The following is a 20,305-nucleotide window of genomic DNA, read 5'->3' as shown; positions in this document are numbered from 1 at the left end:
AAGAAAAGAAGAAGGGGAGAGGGATGTCAAGCACAAACGGACAGTCCTGGTACAAACAGAAGGAAAGACCAAGTTATCTGAAGTTGGAAAATTCAACACTGAGTTCGTCAGGCTGCAACATGCCCAGCCAAAGAATGAGATGTCAAGTCGAGTTTATTGTCATGTGCACAGTACAGTGAGGTACAGGTACAATGAAAAACTTGCTCACAGCAGCATCACAGGCACGTATGTACAGACAACACACAAACCATAGATTATACATAATACATAAAATTATGTTCCTTAAGCTCACATTGGGCCTTGTTTCAGCAGTGAAGGAGAGCACAGACAGAAAGATCAGAGTGAGATGGTGAATTAAAATAGCAGGCCACCAGAAGCGCAGGGTCACTCCTGCAGGCTGAGTAGAGATGGTCCGCAAATTCTTTCCCAGAGCAAACCGCTTGCTGACCACAAAACAATGGTTTTCCTGATATCCCCAGGCAACAACTGTTGAAATAGTCTGGCATCAAGGGTGAAAGGTGCAGACAGAGATTTAACAATGGGCTAGATCTTGTTGCACACCAGCCTTTTCCTGTTTAGGTTTTACTATTCCTTGTGCAATGTTGCTGAAAGCACAAGTTAATAATGACACAGCGAAGGAAACCAGGAGCCAGGGCCTGAGTGAACAGGAAAAGCAGCTATGCACCTTCTTAACCAGTTAGAGTGATCAGAACTGAACGGTGCAAGGAGAAAGGAGAGCAATTTAGAAAGGGATAAATTAGGGACAGGGATAGGAACCAAACAAGGGAAAGACTGGATTAAGGGGGAGACAGAGAAAGCAAAAAGCATTGCCCAAAATTTTAAATTCAAAACTTTTAAGATGTCCAGTCATAAGAAAGAAACTCCACACTTGTAAAGTTAAATTTCAGTGTTAAAGTGGATAAGATAAGATTTCTTTATTAGTCACATGTACATTGAAACACACAGTGAAATGCATCTTTGTGTGGAATGTTCTGGGGGCAGCCCGCAAGTGTTGCCACGCTTCTGACACCAACATAGCACACCCACAACTTCCTAATCCGTACATCTTTGGAATGTGGGAGGAAACCGGAGCACCCGGAGGAAACCCATGCAGTCATGGGGAGAACATACAAACTCCTTACAGACAGCAGCTGGAATTGAACCCGGGTCACTGGCGCTGTAATAGCATTACGCTAACCGCTACACTATGTGCCTGCCCATGTGACTGGCAATGATTAGTACTCAACCCATTGTTAAAAGTGAAGAGAAACTTGAAATGACTCAGCTTTCCTTGGCACATTTTGATGTGACTATCAGCCTGACACTGACCTTGCCATGTTCAACGTTACAGTGCTGGTGCCTGCAGCAGAGCAACATAACTCCCAGCACAATTGTGGATGTATGAGTTTCTTTTGACGTCGTTCACAAAACTAAATTGCTGTTTCACCTGCATGTAAATAACTGCGTATCCTTAGCCTCACCATTGTTTTGACAGGAAATTCTAGCCTGCAATCCTCTAGCACTATTCCAGGAGTCAGCATTCCAATGTAACTGTGGATGCTTGCTACTGACCAATAATTCACATATTCCCCAAGGAGGAGTGTTCAATTTGACATGGATAAAAGCTGTTCAGTTGTTGTGGTTGTATTCTGAAAGAGAATCCAACTGAAGAGACATAATTTTTCAAGGAGACATGATCTTAGAGCAAAATCACCACCCCCATCTGAAAAATTATATGTCTGGAATATATTGCAGATCTATTAAATGTAAAAATAATATGTTTATATTCATACAAATACTTGCCAGGAGTCTGGGAGAAATCTGCTTCTCCTAGATACAGGTAGAGTTAGAGGAGAGATTTTAATGTCCAGGAACATGGGTTTGGGAGTGGGTACAGGCTAGCTCTGGGGGAATGGCAGCACATTAGGAAGGCAGCTCCTTCCCTCAGTGTCTGGGATTTACAGAGATGAGTTAAGGAACAGGCAGCAAATTTAATGCCAGGAGCTGGGTTGGCAATTTAAACATTATAGCAGGGTTGTGAACCTCAGCTTCAAACCTTATTACAGGTTTAACTCTGACTGTGGTGTTCCTAGATCCAGTCGTTCAAAGGAAAGGGAAGTCCCTTTGGAGAATTGATATGGAACAAGGTAAGCGGGATTGTTCCTTCCACCACACCGGGCACCATCATACCCCCCTCCCCCCACCCACAGGCATCCAAAAACATTCTAAGGGGGTGGGTAAATTTGGACTCCACCCTGTGATCAGAGACTGTCAGGTCCTGGCCAGATCAGTCCCGCTGACTGGGTCAGCCTGTTGATCAGGCCGAGTTCTGGGCAGGGATTGTTTCAGGAACCCGATTGATATCCGCACCGTGAGTGGAAAAATAGAGCATGTGAGGAACGCGGGGGTTCCTGTCTAGGTCTGATGCACCAATCCCCCTGATCTGTCCAGGCAAACCAGTTCCTGTAGACACCCGGGGCAGTGTTTCAGCTTCCAGGAATGAGAAAAGCCAGAGGCAATCAGTGTGAGACCTTCACCAGTCGGAAATTTAGAGGAAACTTACCCCAGAGAAGATGGAACTCAGCACCAGAGGGAGCAGTTGAGACAAATTGTCAGTCTATTGCTCAGGACACTACAGGTGAAGGGGAAGAAGAAATGGAAAATGGATTTAAGTGGATAAGCCAAGTTGGGGAAATTCAAGTCAAGCATGAATTCCAGCATTGCACTGGTTGGTCTGAATGGTTTGTTTCTGTGTCATTTTCTATGCAAGAGTTCCCCAGGATCTTTTCCCTCCACTGGAAAGGGCAGGCAACACCTCAATTTATCATCTCATCCAAAGTTATCACTGGTTCAGGCTGCACTGAAGGACAAGTCTTCGTAGCGGCACCTCAGAGTGAAACTACGGAGCCAAGCAAGGGATATCAATTCCTTTCAGAAGTGCAGTCCTGGGTTGGGTAAGAGAATTGTTCTCTTGGTCAACCTATCACAGACTGTACCCGGTCAGACAGACATGTTAGTCTCCATTTGTGCACACTCCATTCATGGCCAGATGGGGGACTACCTAGCCAGAGTGCAGGGAGAGACTTATTTTAGTAGTTGAACATAGAAAAAAGAGAATCTGGTAGTTGAAATTTCAGATTGGCTCAACTTCCAGCAATCTCCCACCTAAGGCTATACATTCAACTGGCTGTTCCCCAAATCAAATCTGCACTAAGATCTCCTCTGGTGGCCATATGAAAATATTTGACTGAAGTGGCTATACAGATGCAGTTGTTGTCAGAGCCCTTGAATCACACATCAGCTCTGTGCCAGATACATGTGGATGGTATCAAGAACAGAGTACCCTTAGGTCTACACTGAGCCATTCTGAAACCAGAGGACCCACAGCAACACTTGCATCTCACCCCCATCCCTCACTATGAGGCTCCGGCTGGTGGTCTCCTGGCTGTTCTTGTGAAAGTTTGGCTGCAATTATGGACTCACAGCCTGGACAGTCCCCACCTCCCAATAGTCTGTGGTGTTCAGCCATTGTCCATCTGTTGTTACCATAGCAATCGTTTCTTCACCCCTTTGCCAAGGCTGTCACATTTATCGGGCTGATCGGGAATCATGGTGGCACTGTGCTCTGCACTGAGGGACAGGGAAGGGCAGGTCTCACAGATCCGGTCAAGCCCCTCCTGTGTGATATTCCGGCAGAAGTCCACATGCAAGGTCCTTAAGTTGCTCCCATAGATGGCCACTGCCTCCAGAGTTTTGTCAGTCAAACGCGCGCAGTTCTCCAGTTTTAAAGTATTTAGTTTGGTACATTTCTCCAGAATTTGTGTGATGTAGCCATCTGTTAGGTGTCCGCACCCTGAAAGGGTTAATGATAACAAGTTTGGACACCTGAAAAAAAGACGACAATGATGAGAAAGATTGCAGTTGTAGATCTATTGACCCAGCAGCAGTGCAGACTGTGGAGCCCAGTCTCCCAGACCCTCTGCCTACACAACAAGGCCTGTGACCAGACCAAGCCCACTTCTTGAATTCTCACTGCAACAACAAGCAGCTCCCGGTCCCATTCTCTCTGGAAACAAATAAGAATGAAAAGTATTGAAAAGGAATTTGTTGTTGGCAGCGAACTGCCTGCACTCACGCAGACCTACAGGGAAAGTCGGCAGGCCAATGCACAAACTTGAAGCCCCGTACTGTGGCCGGGGTTACCTGTGTAAGTGCCACCACGTACTGATGCAGGGGCAGAGTGTGCCCCCAGGAGGGGCAGTAGAAAAGCGTTGACAGCCGGTTAAGACACACCCCGTACTTAACCGGCCAACGAGGCTGTACAAAACTTAAAATTATCAAATATTTAAAGAAATTAAAAAATTATTAAATTAGAAACAAAATACTTAAGAACAAATAAAAATATTTAACCCAATTAATTTTTAAAAATTACATTACCTTGCTCACAGTGATTCCTCTCAATTCCAGTGGGTCACTGGGGTTTTGTCACAACTTCACACTCACCTCTGGACTCCATAGAACAGTACAGCACAGAACAGGACCTTCAGCCCACAATGTTGTGCTGACATAGCTAATCCCTCCTACCCTACAGAATGCACATATCCCTCCATTTTCCTCTCATTCATGGGCCCATCCAAGCCCCTCTTAAAAGCCCCCAAGGAATTTACCTCCACCACCCTATCAGGCATGAGGAGTCTGATGCCAGAACACAGCCAGGACATCGCTGTCAGAGGGCAGTCCGCAACTGCAGGACGTGCCCATCGTGCAGGGATCCTGAGCTCAGTGGCACTTGTGGAGCAGCTGCTGCAATGCCACCCAATACCCTGACCAGTTAGAAGGCCTGGGTACCGTGCATTTTCAGTGATTAATCTTATCTCCGAGTGCAGCAAGTGCAGCAGGAAAGTCTAGAATACTGAGCACAAAATGCACCCTGTATAGTCCTGAGGGAATGCTAAAATGTTAGAAGTGTTGCCTTTTGGATGAGAACTAATTTTCCAACTTTCCAATAACTTTCCAACTTGGAGGAACGGACTTGACGACATAATATTGTTCTGTTTCTACTGAGAAAGTTTAGCCCAGTTTTTTTTTTCCTTTTTTTTTTGTTGTTTGCTTTTCTTTTGAAAAGTTTTTTTTTGTTTAGTTTATATTGTTTATAATTTTTTTTCTATTGATTTGGGTTTTTTAAATTTATATAATAAATCTTTCTTTCCTTTCTTTTATATTATATTCATTTACTAAGAGATCGTTGGATCTACAGATTTTTTTAATATTTTATTGTTCTTTATGATTATATATGCTATGATTGTTATCCTGATCTCTTTGTATTACATGTATAAATATTGATGCTATATATCAATCTGTATTAATTTGAAAACAAATAAAAAGATTGAAAAAGAAAGAAAGAAAGAACTAATTCAAAGCTGTATCTGCTCTCTATGATGGGTGGAAAAGATCGCAGGATAAAAGAACTCTCCCTGGTGTCAAGGGCAATATGTCCAGGAACACTAACAGATTATTGGTTTGTCTGTGGGAATCTGCTGTTTGGTAACTGCCTGCTGTGTTTCTTCATAATTCCAGTGACTCCACTCCAAAAACATCCCCTGGCAAAAACTCACTGGGATATCCTGAAATTGGGAAAAACACTGTAAGAATACCACTCTTCCTTTGGAGAGGCACCAAAGGGTGATTGTCCCCATGCCCCTGCAACCTATATCTTGCCAGCTGTAGAGGTGGTGGGTTTGTGAGATGTCGGAGACAGTTCATGTGTTGCTGCAGTGTATCCAGAGGCAGTGAATGCTGCAGTCTTGGTCTGTCAGTGGTTGTGGGGCGATGCTCCTGCTTTCTATGTAGTGCAACGTACCCCTTATAACTTTGTCACCTAATGTACTGGGCTCATTACTTAAAAAATTGCATTAATACAGTGTCCTTAACATAACAAAATATTCCACAGAGAATCAGAGGGGGAGAGTGAAGTTTGTGACTGGTTACTAGCTCTAGATGTACAGTATTCAAGAGTGTCACCCCCTCCCATGCACTCAGTGTGTGGAGCTGAGCCTCCTGTGACTTAAAAATTGGTCAATGACAGGGACTTTCTCAAAATTAAAGAGGAATTCCTGAACTCAGGGCACAGATGACACTCATGGGCCAGATGTGGAGACATGTGGAGAGTTCTGAGGGTTTAGGCCGGAATGAAGTTCCTGAATTCAGTGTAGTGTCCCAAGGGCTGTAACATACCGGAATGGAGTACAAGATGCAGTGTCTCAGAAGTACGTTGGGCTTTGTTGGAAGAGTGTAAGAGTGGTAGTAGAGTGGAGAATTAAACTGGCGGCACCTGGAAGCTCAGGGTCACCCGTGAGGTGTTCTGCAAGGCAGTCACCCAACCTGTGTTTGGTTTCTCCAAACGTGGACACCACATTGGGAGCCCTGAATGTTGTAACAGTTGAAAGAAGTGCAAGTGAATCACTGCTTCACCTGGAAGGATTGGTTGTGTCCCTGGAGAAGGTTGTGTCCCTGGAGAAGGTTGAAAAGTAGGACCTCAAGGGTAGTAATCTCAGGACTACTACCCGTGTCGCGTATCAATGACAGGAAGAATAGAAAGCTCTGGCAGTTAAATGCGTGGCTGAGTGACTGGTGCAAGGGGCAGGGCTTCAGATTCTTGGATACCTGGGACCTTTTTTGGGGGAGGCAAGACCTATTTGCTAAGGATGGGTTGCATCTAAACTCCAAAGGGTCCAATATCCTGGCGGGAATGTTTAATTTAGTTGTAGGGGAGGGTTTAAACTGATCTGGCAGGGGGATGGTAACCAGGATGCTAGGTTACAAGATGCTAAGGTGAGGGAGAAAGTGTATAGAAACGAATCCATTGAGGATGGCAAGAATGACAGGCAGGTGATAAGTCAGGATAATTTACTGAATAATAGAAGTACAACAAATCCGGATGTTAGGATACAGAATGTTAGGATCGGGGATGAGGATGTTCGGATACCGAATGTTAGGATAGGGGATGAGGTCTACACGAACATGTCTAAGATAGTAGGTAGCGAAGATAGTAAGAAGGATGGACAGGTAGAAAGTCAGGATAATCTGCTGATCAATAGAGGTACAATAAAATCAATAGCAGATACCAGTCTAAACATACTATATTTAAATGCACGTAGCATCAGGAATAAAGTAGATGACCTAGTGGCACAACTACAGGTTAATAAATATGACATCGTTGCAATCACTGAGTCGTGGCTTCATGATGGATGTGATTGGGAACTGAATGTCAAGGGGTATACAGTATATAGGAAGGATAGGAGGGTAGGCAGAGGGGGAGGTGTGGCCATGATGGTTAGTAGCGATATAAAATCAATAGAAAGGAAGGACATTGGGTCAGAGGAGGTGGAATCCTTATGGGTGGAGCTGAGAAATAGCAAGGGTAAAAGAACAATAATAGCAGTCATATATAGGCCCCCGAACAGCAGTCAGGAAGTGGACCATAAGTTGCAGATTGAGATAGAAAAAGCATGTCAGAGTGACAGTGTGAAGATAATTATGGGGGATTTTAACATGAAGGTGGACTGGGAAATGCAGCAAGGCGGTAGTACTCAGGAGAGTGAGTTTGTGGAATGTCTAAGGGATGTTTTTCTGGAGCAACTTATTGAGGAGCCCACCAGGGGATCGGTTGTTTTGGATTGGGTGCTGTGTAGTGAACCCGAGGTGATTAGGGAACTAAAGGTAAAGGAACCACTGGGAACAAGTGATCACAATATGATTGAGTTTAGTTTCAAGTTTGAGAAGGAGAAGCTGATAACTGGTGTATCGATATTTCAGTGGAATAAGGGAAATTACAAAGGTATGAGAGATGAGTTGGCCCAAATTGATTGGAGGAGTAAGTTAGCTGGAGGGACGGCAGAGGAAAAATGGAAGAAATTTCTACAGGAAATAAGGACAATGCAGGACAGATATATTCCAAGAAAAAAGAAGGTTTTGAATGGAAAAAAGGCACAGATGTGGATAACGAGGGAGGTGAAGGATAAAATAAAAGCAAAAGGGGCGGCGTACAAAGTAGCAAAAATTAGTGGGAAAACAGAAGATTGGAACGATTTTAAAAATCTGCAGAGAGAAACTAAGAAGGTCATTAGGAAAGCAAAGATGAGTTACGAAAGGAAGCTGGCGGACAACATTCGGAAGGATTCTAAGAGTTTTTTTAAATACATAAGGAATAAAAGAGAGACACGGGTTGACATAGGACCAATTGATAACGGTGCAGGAGGTATTATAATGGATGATAGTGAGATGGCAAGGGAATTGAATGAATATTTTGCATCGGTCTTCACCGTGGAGGACATAAGCAATGTGCCCGTTAGTCAGGAGTCTCACGAATTGGAGCTGAGTTCAATTGAGATTAATAGGGAGAAGGTGCTTGGAAAACTAAAGGGGCTTAAGGCTGATAAGTCTCCCGGACCGGATGAGGTGCATCCCCAGGTTCTGAAGGAGGTGGCTGTGGAGATAGCGGAGGCGTTGGCGATTATTTTTCAGGAATCGATAGATTCTGGCATGGTTCCGGAGGACTGGAGGGTAGCGAATGTAGTTCCGTTGTATAAGAAAGGTGGGAGGCAGCACAAAGGCAATTACAGACCTATTAGTCTGACGTCAGTGGTGGGAAAATTATTGGAGTCTATCCTCAAGGAGGAGGTTACCGAATACCTAGAGGCGCAAGGCAAGATAGGACCTAGTCAACATGGTTTTGTGAAGGGGAGGTCCTGTCTGACCAACCTATTGGAGTTTTTTGAAGAAATCACAGGTAGGGTGGATAAAGGAGAGGTGGTAGATGTTGTGTATTTAGACTTTCAAAAGGCCTTCGATAAGGTGCCTCACAAGAGACTGATTAATAAGATGAGAGGTCATGGAATTATGGGCAGGGTAGCAAAATGGGTGGAGAATTGGCTGGTTGGCAGGAAGCAAAGGGTGGAAATAAAAGGATCTCGTTCTGGTTGGTTACTGGTTACTAGTGGTGTGCCGCAGGGGTTGGTGTGGGGCCTCTCCTTTTTACCTTGTACATCAATGATTTGGATGATGGAATAAATGGTTGTGTGGCTAAGTTTGCGGATGACACCAAGATAAGTGGAGGAGTAGGGAGCATAGAGGAAATAGAAAGAATGCAGAGGGACCTAGACAGTTTAGGAGAATGGGCAAGGAAATGGCAGATGAGATTCAATGTTGAGAAATGTGCAGTTGTACACTTTGGAAGTAGAAATAAGCGGGTAGATTATTATCTAGAAGGAGAGAAGATTGATAGTGCGGTAGTACAAAGGGACTTGGGGGTACTCATACAAGATACCTTAAAAGTTAACCACCAGGTTGGATCGGTGGTTAAGAAAGCGAATGCTATGTTGGCATTCATCTCGAGAGGTATAGTGTATAAAAGTAAGGAAGTGTTGATGAGGCTCTACGGGGCACTAGTGAGGCCTCATTTGGAATACTGTGCGCAGTTTTGGGCCCCGCATCTTAGGAAGGATCTTAAGAGGGTTCAGAGGAGATTTACGAGAATGATTCCAGGAATGAAAGGGCTTAAGTATGATGAGCGTTTGTCGGCTCTTGGACTGTACTCGCTGGAGTACAGAAGGATGAGAGGGGACCTCGTAGCGACATTTAAAATGTTGACAGGTAAGGATAGAGTAGATGTGGCTAGGCTGTTTCCCTTGGTGGGCGTGTCCAGGACCAGAGGGCACAATCTTAGAATTAGAGGGTACAGTTTCAAGACAGAGATGAGGAGAAGTTTCTTTACCCAGAGGGTGGTGAAATTGTGGAACTCCTTGCCACGCACAGCAGTGGAGGCCAGATCAGTGGGGGTATTCAAGGAGGAGATAGACAGATATCTAAATAGTCAGGGTATCAAGGGATATGGGGATAAGGCTGGCAAATGGGATTAGAATAGTTTTTTTTTCCCACCCCATTTCTTTTTCCCTTTTCCTTGGAGCAGACTCGATGGGCCGAATGGCCTGCTTCTGCTCCCTTATCTTGTGATCTTGTGATCTTGTGAACAAGAAGGGCAGATCTTGCAACTCCAGCTGTTGACTGGGAAGGTGCCTCTAACAAGTCTACGTGGAATCTCCTTTTACAACTCAGTCTTCTCCAAGTACAACCAGTGCCAGGGTTATGTAAGGGTTGTGTTCCTGAGGACTGTCTGTGAGCCGATTTCTCTGTAAGTAAGAACCCATGTCATATCGCTATACATAAGCCCCTATAATTCTTCCAGTTCATTGAATAATCACCCCAATTAAACAAATGAAATATATACTGTATCCCGTCATTGACGAATACCATGAAACATTTTTTTATTATTATTACAGGCTTGAAAAATGCTTTAAAAATGTATGGGAGACTTTGTGTAATATCATATTTTCATAAGTCAGGTTATTTGTAACTCGGGGAACCCCTGTATTTATTACTGTTTTCCCTGGTTCTTGTTTCCAAAAACCTCTCCACCACCAAAGCAACAAAAATTTCATGAACCTTGCATAGAAATGGAGCCTGAGCCTGGAGCCTGAGGATGTCAAAGGAGGGGGTGGGTTCAGGACCACGGGCTCTGTCTGGGCTGCTGGGCTAGGAGCTGGGAGGAACGTGGGTGAGGCAACTGGAAACGTAATCTCACGGGGGGCAAATGGTCTCTGAGTCAAGGAGGTTCATGAACTCCTGTTTGTTGGTGATGGGAAGGAGGGGGCCAGGAAGAGAGCACAGTCGAGAAGCCAAGAGTTATCTGCGTGTTTCCAGATGTCCTGAAACAGTATTGGAAGGAATGTAAAGAGTGATGGTGCTTTATTGGATCCACCCATGTCCTGCAAAATCCAGTTGTCATTCTGTTCTTCAAAGGATATGTATGTAACAGGCTGAACTGAGTCAATCCTGCTCCAGGTTCCTCCCTAGCCTCCCCATATGCAGAGCACACAATTCTTTGATAAATCCCAATGGAATATTTTGTACAATGTTACCAACAAAGTTACCAACAACCTCAGGGACGGGAGTAACAGAGGCCCAGGAGAGGTACCTACCATTCACCTCCCGCCCCCCCCCCCCCAGTCTCACTGTCCAACATCCTTCCGTATTCAGTATCTAGTCTAGACCAGTGAATAGAACATAGAACATAGAAAACCTACAGTACAATACAGGCCCTTCGGCCCACAAAGCTGTGCCAAACATGTCGCTACCTTAGAAATTACTAGGCTGACCCATAGCCCTCTATTTTTCTAAGCTCCATGCACCTATCCAAAAGTCTCTTAAAAGACTCTATCGTCAGCCCTGGAAAAAAGCCTCTGAACTATGCACACAATCAATGCCTCTCATCATCTTATACACCTCTGTCAGGTTCCCCCTTCATCCTCCGTCGCTCCAAGGAGAAAAGGCCGAGTTCCCCCAATCTGTTTTCATAAGGCATGCTCCCCAATCCTGGCAGCATCCTTGTAAATCTCCTCTGCACCCTCTCTATGGCTTCCACATCCTTCCTGTAATGAGGTGACCAGAACTGAGCACAATACTCCAAGTGGGGTTTGACCAGGGTCCTATATAGCTGCAACAATACCTCTTGGCTCCTAAATTCAATTCCACGATTGATGAAGGACAATACACCATATGCCTTCTTAACCACAGAGTCAACCTGTGCAGCCGCTTTGAGCATCCTGTGGACTCGGACCCCAAGATCCCTCTGATCCTCCACACTGCCTAGAGTCCTACCATTAATACTATACTCTGCCATCATGTTTGACCTACCAAAATGAACCACTTCACACTTATCTGGGTCGAACTCCATCTGCCACTTCGCAGCCCAGTTTTGCAACCTACCTATGTCCCGCTGTAACCTCTGACAGTCCTCCACACTATCCACAACACCTCCAACCTTTGTGTCATCAGCAAACTTACTAACCCATCCCTCCACTTCCTCATCCAGGTCGTTTATAAAAATCACAAAGAGTAAGGGTCCCACAACAGATCCCTGAGGTACACCACTGGTCACTGACCACAGAATATGACCCTTCAACAACCACTCTTTGCCTTCTGTGGGCCAGCCAGTTCTGGATCCACAAAGCAATGTCCCCTTGGATCCCATGTCCCCTTACTTTCTCAATAAGCCTTGCATGGGGTGCCTTATCAAATGCCTTGCTGAAATCTATATACACTACATCTACTACTCTCCCTTCATCGATGTGTTTAGTCACATCCTCAAAAAATTCAATCAGGCTCGTAAGGCAGGACCTGCCCTTGACAAAGCCATGCTGACTATTCCTAATCATATTATACCTCTCCAAATGTTCATAAATCCTGCCTCTCAGGACCTTCTCCATCAGCTTCCCAACCACTGAGGTAAGACTTACCGGTCTATAATTTCCTGGGCTATCTCTACTCCCTGTCTTGAATAAGGGAACAACATCCGCAAGCCTCCAATCCTCTGGAACCTCTCTTGTCTCCATTGATGATGCAAAGATCATCGTCAAAGGCTCTGCAATCTCCTCCCTTGCCTCCCACTGTAGCCTGGGGTACATCTCATCCAGTCCCAGCGACTTATCCAACTTGATGCTTTCCAAAAGCTCCAGCACCTCCTCTTTCCTAATATCTACATGCTCAAGCTTTTCAGCCCGCTGCAAGTCCTCACTACAATCACCCAGATCCTTTTCTGTAGTGAATACTGATGTAAAGTATTCATTAAGTCCCTCTGCTATTTCTTCTGGATTCATACACACTTTCCCACTGTTGCACTTGATAGGTCCTATTCTTTCACATCTTATCCTCTTGCTCTTCACATACTTGTAGAATGCCTTGAGGTTTTCCTTAATCCTGCCCGCCAAGGCCTTCTCACGTCCCCTTCTGGCTCTCCTAATCTCCTTCTTAAGCTCCTTCCTGTTAGCCTTATACTCTTCCAGATCTCTAACATTACCTAGCTCTCTGAACCTTTTGTAAGCTTTTCTTTTCCTTTTGACTAGATTTATTACAGCCTTTGTACACCACGGTTCCTGTATCCTATCATAACTTCCCTGTCTCATTAGGATATGCCTATGCAGAACTCCACACAAATATCCCCTGAATATTTACCACATTTCTTCCGTACTTTTCCCTGAGAATATCTGTTCCCAATTTAAGCTTCCAATTTCCTGCCTGAGAGCCTCATAATTCCCTTTACTCCAAGTAAACACCTTTCTAGTCTGTCTGTTCCTATCTCTCTCCAATGCTTTTGTAAAGGAGATAGAATTATGATCACTATCTCCAAAATGCTCTCCCACTGAGAGATCTGACCCCTGACCAGGTTCATTTCCCAATAGCAAATCAAGGACAGCCTCTCCTCTTGTAGGCTTATCCACATATTGTGTCAAGAATCCTTCCTGAACACACTTAACAAACTCCACCCCATCTAAACCCCTCACTGTATGGAGATGCCAATCGATGTTTGGGAAATTAAAATCTCCCATCACAACAACTCTGTTATTATCACACCTTTCTAGGATCTGTTTCCCTATCCGCTCCTTGATATCCCTGTTACTATTGGGCGGCCTATAAAAACTAATAAAGAATAAAGAGCTACTAGTAACGGTGATAGTCAAGGCATGGGAAGCGAATAAAGCAAGCTAGGAGTGAGAAATCAAATATTACAGCACAGGAGGCCATTTGGTTTGCTCACCTGCCCTCACCACGAAGCCCTGGAAATATCCAGCGACTTTCTGAATACCACAAATGTCACTCCCTTCACTACCACTCCTGACAGAATCATTCCACACCCCAGGCACTCCCTGCATTAAAAAAAATTCCTCCTGTTTAGTTTGGTTCTTTTGTGCCAAGTTCTTGACCCCTCTGGCAATGGGAACAGTCTCTCTCCATCTACTCCTCAATACCATGCTTAATCTTAAATACCTCTGTCAGATTCCCTCCCAACTCACTTCAGTTTTGAGAACAGCTTCTTTTTCTCCATGTAAATAAAGAGTCACATCCTTGGAGTAATTTTGGAAAATCTTCTCCAAACAGTTTTCAGTTTTCCTAAAGAATGTTGTCCAGAACTGGACACAGTATTCTAGCTGTGGCTGAACCAGTGTTTGATAGAAGTTTGTCGTGCTTTCCTCGTTCTTGTAGTCTGTGTGTTTATTTATAAAGCCCTGCATTCTTACACTTTGTGGTTACGTTCTCAGTCTGCTCTTCCACATTCAACAGACCATGCACACACCCCCAGGCTCTCTTCTTGTACCTGTTTTAGAATTGTTCCCTCGAGCTGATATTCCTTTCGTTTTTCCTACCAAAATGTAACACATCACATTTCTCAGCATTAAATTTCATCTGCTACCCATTCCGCCAACATATCTCCAGGAAGACTGCTCACAATTCACAATCTGTATCACCTGCAGATTTGAAAGTTGGGCCCTGCTTGCCCAAGTCCAAGTTATTAATATAAAGGAACATAGTGTGTCTGCCTCTGACCCCAGGGATTCCCTCCAGTCTGAAAATAAACCTCACCTACTACCACTCTGCCTCCCTGTTACATGGCCAGTTTTCTGCCCAAGCGAGTTGCATAGGCTTCAGATTAGATGACAAGCCTCCAGTTCAAGTAACCCACTCCCCCTGTCCCCCTCCCCCTGTCCCCTCCCCCTGTCCCCCTCCCCTCTGCCCCCCTCCCCTCTGCCCCCTCCCCTCTGTCCCCCTCCCCTCTTTCCCCCTCCCCTCTGTCCCCCTCCCCTTGTCTCCCTCCCCTTGTCCCCCTCCCATCTGCCCCCTCCCCTCTGTCCCCCTCCCCTGTCCCCCTCCCCCTCCCCTCTCCCCCTCCCCCTCCCCTCTGTCCCCCTCCCCTCTGTCCCCCTCCCCTCTGCCCCCTCCCCTCTGTCCCCCTCCCCTGTCCCCCTACCCTTGTCCCCCTCCCCTCTGTCCCCCTCCCCTCTGCCCCCTCCCCTCTGTCCCCCTCCCCTCTGTCCCCCTCCCCTGTCCCCCTACCCTTGTCCCCCTCCCCTCTGTCCCCCTCCCCTCTGCCCCCCTCCCCTTCTCCCCCTCCCCCTCTGTCCCCCTCCCCTTGTCTCCCTCCCCTTGTCCCCCTCCCCTCTGCCCCCTCCCCTCTGTCCCCCTCCCCTCTGGCCCCCTCCCCTTGTCCCCCTCCCCCTCTGTCCCCCTCCCCTTGTCCCCCTCCCCCTCTGTCCCCCTCCCCTTGTCCCACTCCCCCTCTGACCTGCCCTGGTTGTCTCACACACACCCTTCTTTCCAATGCCCCCCCTACCAGCCCCCTATCATCCTTACCCACCTAATCCATCTGCCCAGCACCCCCACACTCCCCCCACTGGGTCCCCTATTCCCTTCCACCCCAATGTTCCCATCCACTCACCATCCTCCCCTTGGTTCCACTCCTCATCTTCCTTCCCAGTCAGATTCGATCGTCTGCAGCTCTCTGTTGTCCACCCATCACCTCCCAGCCTCTGTCGTTATCTCCACCCTTCACTTCACCATCTGACTCCACCTGCCAATCAACCTCTCCTCACCTGGTTCCACCTATGGCTTGCCAGCTCTCGGCCCATTCGTCCCCCTCGCCTCTTTATACCGGCTTTCTCCGCCCCTGCCCTTTCAGACCAGATGAAGTCCCAAAAAGTCCAGTCCTTCTCCCTCCACAGATGCTGCCTGACCCACTGAGTTCCTCCAGCAGCCCTTTTTATGCCCCAGATTCCAGCATCTGTAGTCCCTTGTGGCTTCTCTCTCTCTACCTGACAAGCCTGTTACAGGCACTTTTGGAAATGTATTCATCACCACTGACGCCACTTCACCATCAGATTCTCTTCAAGTTTGTGCCATGATTTACTTTTAACAAATCCACCCTGGCTTTCTCTAATCAATCCACACTTGTCCAATTCCGTCCCTGATTATTGATTCTAGAACTTTCCTCACCACTGAGGGTAAACTGACTGGCGTGTCATCACTGGGTTTATACCTTTTCTGAACAAGGGTGTAACATTGGCAGTTTTCCAGTCCTCAGGCACCAGCCCTGGAGCTTCAGACGACTGGAGGATTGTGGCCAGCGTCTCCCCAGTTTCCTCTCCTTTTTCCCTCAGCAAGAGTTCTGATGTAAAAGTTTTAGTCTAGTACATTTTGTTTTTAACAATGCCTTTAGTTTGTCTTCTAAAACTATTAAGTAAATAAACTTTAACTGTTTTGCAGACAGAAGCAGCTTGGAGAGATGCTTCCCTTCTTCCAACTGACCTGTTGCTTACTTCAGCCAAGAAGCTGTTGACCAGAGTCCGGTGGTGGCCGCAGATGTCCCTCTGGAAGCTGCTTTTTGCCCAGTCCTCAATGTTACAGACTTTTACCCGGCTCGAGTGCCAGTGGATAGACAACGAGCGCAACGCAGGGCTCAGCAGGAAGTTGTCCTTCTTTAGCTCTGACAGTGAAGAGAAACACAGCAGAGTCCACAGTGCAGGATCATGGAAGACTTCCCGCAGCACTTGGCAAGTCCTGGACACACTCTTCCTGTTCTCCTTATCCAGAAAGGAGAAAATATGAAGCAGGCATTCTCGGTTTAAATCTGTCAGCTGCATTGGAAGCAAGCTTTCGCATCCACACGCCGCAAAGCAGAATGCATCACTATGTCTGGGAACTCTATCCCATCCAAGTCCACTGCAGCACTTTCGTGGACATATATGGATTCGGAATGTGGCCCTTTCTGAGGGTGACAACTGCTGTTTAAATTTAGAAGCCTGCACCTCTCCTGGAGTCCGGCAACATCTCTCCTGATTCAGTGAGGGTGATATTAGTTCATCAAGTGCTCCTCAGAACGTTAACAACATGTTGAAGCCTTTGATTTATAACTTCACCTCAAGCACCCAAAGCATTCTTTTATTCCAGAATGTTTGAAATACGCATTCCTTACTCAAACGGAACTTCACTAGCAACTGGAAATTAACTCCTAATAACAAGGTCAGCCGATAAAGTTGCAAAAGACCCGTTTAACAGCCAGCACAAGCTCACAGGTCAAATTCTGCAGAAACACACAGAGCTGTGCTGCACAGGGGTTGTGCCTGTGTTAAAGCAAGAGGGATTACACATGCACAGAGGCCCTGTTAGTAGAGGAGGCACTTTATAGAAACAACGTCAGTGTTGGTAGAACAGGCACTATATGGGTCAGGTGTCAATGTTAATAAAAGTGTGCGGGATAGCCCACAGAACCAGCTCGTGGAAGCGGCACTTCATGGACACGGCGTCAGTGAGTGGAGAGGGCCCCACATGGGTGAAGAGTAGAAGAAGCACAGATTCAGTGTTAACAAGAGGACACTACATTGACACGTAGACGGCATTAATATCGTGGTTGCACTGATGAAGAGTAGGAGAAATTTGAGTCAATAGCCACAGGGTTTACGGTTCCAAAATGCAAATAGTCAGATATGCCCATACCAGGGGAACCTCAGACTTGTGTTAGCTGCTCGGAGGTGGTTCACTGAGGGAAGGGATCCATTAGTTCTCACAGGGCCAGTCCAGCTCCAGGGAGCTCACAGGCCTCATTCTGACACCTTCAACGTCTTTCAAAGATTTTATTGAATTCCATTCTCCGCTATCTTTACATTTGGCTTCCATTCCATTCTCATTCATCCTTACAGAGGTATAATTTTTTTAATATTTATTCACTTTTGCCCTTGAGAAGGTGGTGGTGAGCTGCTGCCTGAACTATCCCAGTCCTTCTAGTGAAGATGCTTCCATAGTGTTATTGGGGAGGGAGTTCCAGGATGCAGGCCCAGCGATGTGAAGGACCAAGGATATATCTCTGTGACTCTAAGGGGAGCCCGCAACTGGTTTGGGAGATGCTGTCAGAGCAATCTGTTCCCTGGGTCTCGATCTTGTCAATGGGAACAGACTCTGTTGATCTGAGCTCAGCCAGACACGACTTTGCATACCTCCATCCAAGGAGAACAGCACCAACTATTCCAGTTTACCTTAGTAGCTGAAACGCCTGAGTCCAGTAAATCTCTTGGACTTTCTCACACTTCCTGAAGTGAGATAATCAAAATGGGACACCATGATCCACTTGTGACCCAACAGGTGTTTTACACAGGTTCACACTACTTTTATACCTTCTGCTTCCACTTATGAAGGACAGGCCTTCACAGCACAGCCTTCCACTTGGAAAGATTTATGCCAACATCCAGGTCACCCTGAATGGTATTGGTATATTATTGTCACTTGTACTGAGGTACAGTGAAAAACTTATCTTGCAAACTGATCGTACAGGTCAATTCATTACACAGTGCAGTTACATTGAGTTAGTACAGAGTGCATTGATGTAGTACAGGTAAAAACAATAACAGTACAGAGAAGGTGCAGTGCAATAAGGTGCAAGGCCACAACAAGGTAGATCGTGAGGTCAAAGAGTCCATCTCATTGTATAAGGGAACCGTTCAATAGTCTTATCACAGTGGGGTAGAAGCTGTCCTTAAATCTGGTGGTACGTGCCCTCAGGCTCCTGTATCTTCTACCCAATGGAAGAGGAGAGAAGAGTGAATGTCCTGGGCGGGTGGGGTCTTTGATTATGCTGGCTGCTTCGTCAAGACAACAAGAGGTAAAGACAGAGTCCAAGGAGGGGAGACTGGTGTCCGTAATGTGCTGGGCTGTGTCCACAACTCTCTGCAGCTTCTTGCGATCTTGGGCAGAGCAGTTGCCGTACCAAGCCGTGATACATCCTGATAGGATGCTTTCTATGGTGCATCGGTAAAAGTTGGTGAGAGTCAAAGGGGACAAACTGAATTTCTTTAGCCTCCTGAGGAAGTAGAGGTACTGGTGAGCTTTCTTGGCCGTGGCATCTACGTGATTTGACCAGGACAGGTTGTTGGTGATGTTCACTCCCAGGAACTTGAAGTTCTCAACCCTCTCGACCTCAGCACCGTTGATGTAGACAGGTGCATGTACACCACCCCCTTTCCTGAAGTCAATGACCAGCTCTTTCATTTTGTTGACATTGGGGAAAGGTTGTTGTCATGACACCATTCCACTAAGCTCTCTATCTCCTTCCTGTACTCCGACTCCTCACTGTTTGAGATACGGCCTACAATGGTGGTATCATCTGCAAACTTGTAGATGGAGTCAGAGCAGAATCTGGCCACACAGTCATGAGTGTATAGGGAGTAGAGTAGAGGGCTGAGGACGCAGCCTTGTGGGGCACCTGTGTTGAGAATAATCGTGTCGGAGGTATTGCCTCCTACCCTCACTGATTGCAGTGAGGATGGGCAGCAATGTTTCACCGATTGCGGTGCTCCTTAACACCCATTAGAACTCTGCCATTTGGCTTATTATAGTCTCTTCGTTTTGCCAAAACATCGTATTGCATCTGCTCTTCTACCCAATCTGCTAGATTATTTAAACCTCTTGCAGTTTATTACTGTGTTTGTTTACCACTCCTCTAAGTTTAGTGTCATCTACAAATTAAAGTTTTGTTCTCCACACCCATACCCTGATCAATGCTAGTTGTACAGCACAGAACAGGCCCTTCAGCCCACCTCATCCTTGCCAATGACATTACCAATCTATGCTAATCCCATTTGTCCACACTAGGTCCGCATCCCTTTGCGCGTTCCCCATCCAAGTACCTGTCCAAATGCCTTTTAAATGCTGTAATTGTATCTGGCTCCAACACCTCCTCTGGCAGCTCGTTGCTGATACCCACCACCCTCTGTGTGAAAAATGTACCCCTCAGATCTCCTTTAAATCTCACCTTAAGCCTTTGCCCTCGAGTCTGAGATTCCTCCATCCTTGGAAAAAGCTTTATCTATCCTAATCTCATAATTTTATAAATCTCTGCAAGGTCACCCCTTAGCCAACATTCCAGTGAGAATTAAACCCAGCCTATCCAACTTCTCCTTACAAGTAAATCCCTCCATTCCGGGCAACATCCTAGTGAATCCCTTCCACATTCTTTCTCATGCTACCACATCCTTCCTGTGGTGTGGTGACCAGAGCTGTACACAAATGTGGCTTGATAGCACAGCTGCATCATGACATCCCAACTCTTGTATTTAATGCCTCAGCCTATGAAGGGAAGCATGCTGAATGCCTTCTTCACTAACCTATCCACCAGCACCACCATTTTGAACTTATGAAGTTATGAACTTTCACCCCAAGGTCCCTCTGTACATCAATACTTCTGCGGTCCATCATTTACTGTATACATCTAGTTAGTGTTCGATATCCAAAAATGTATTTATCTGGATTAAGTTCCATCTGCCACTGCTCTGTCCAACTTTCCAAATGATCTATGTCCTATTGTATCCTTTAACAACCTTCTTTGCTGTCTACAACTCCACCAAATTTTGTTTCATCAGCAACTTAC

The 20,305-nt window shown here is 46.0% G+C and overlaps 1 protein-coding gene across 1 annotated transcript; it reads right to left on the bottom strand.

Moving 5' to 3' along the window:
• Positions 1-887: 887 nt before the first annotated feature.
• On the bottom strand, positions 888-16,812 carry fbxl22 (F-box and leucine-rich repeat protein 22). Its single transcript, XM_052042426.1, has 2 exons — positions 16,195-16,812; positions 888-3,885 (listed from the first exon to the last, which is right to left on the bottom strand). Exons 1-2 carry the CDS (start codon positions 16,527-16,529, stop codon positions 3,543-3,545), a joined length of 678 nt encoding a protein of 225 aa, XP_051898386.1. The 5' UTR covers positions 16,530-16,812; the 3' UTR covers positions 888-3,542.
• Between the last annotated feature and the right edge of the window lie 3,493 nt (positions 16,813-20,305).

The sequence above is a fragment of the Pristis pectinata genome, chromosome 32, assembly GCF_009764475.1.
Source record: "Pristis pectinata isolate sPriPec2 chromosome 32, sPriPec2.1.pri, whole genome shotgun sequence".
NCBI lineage: Eukaryota > Metazoa > Chordata > Chondrichthyes > Rhinopristiformes > Pristidae > Pristis > Pristis pectinata.
The sequence above is the reverse complement of the archived record's forward strand: the minus strand, read 5'-3'. Positions and strand labels throughout refer to the sequence as shown.

Coding starts and splice junctions, on each gene's coding strand:
- fbxl22 (XM_052042426.1), bottom strand. CDS start 16,529: ATGCAGCTGACAGATTTAAACCGAGAATGCCTGCTTCATATTTTCTCC. Junction 3,886..16,194: donor TTGGCTGAAGTAAGCAACAG/GTCAGTTGGAAG, acceptor TCTTTTTTTCAG/GTGTCCAAACTTGTTATCAT.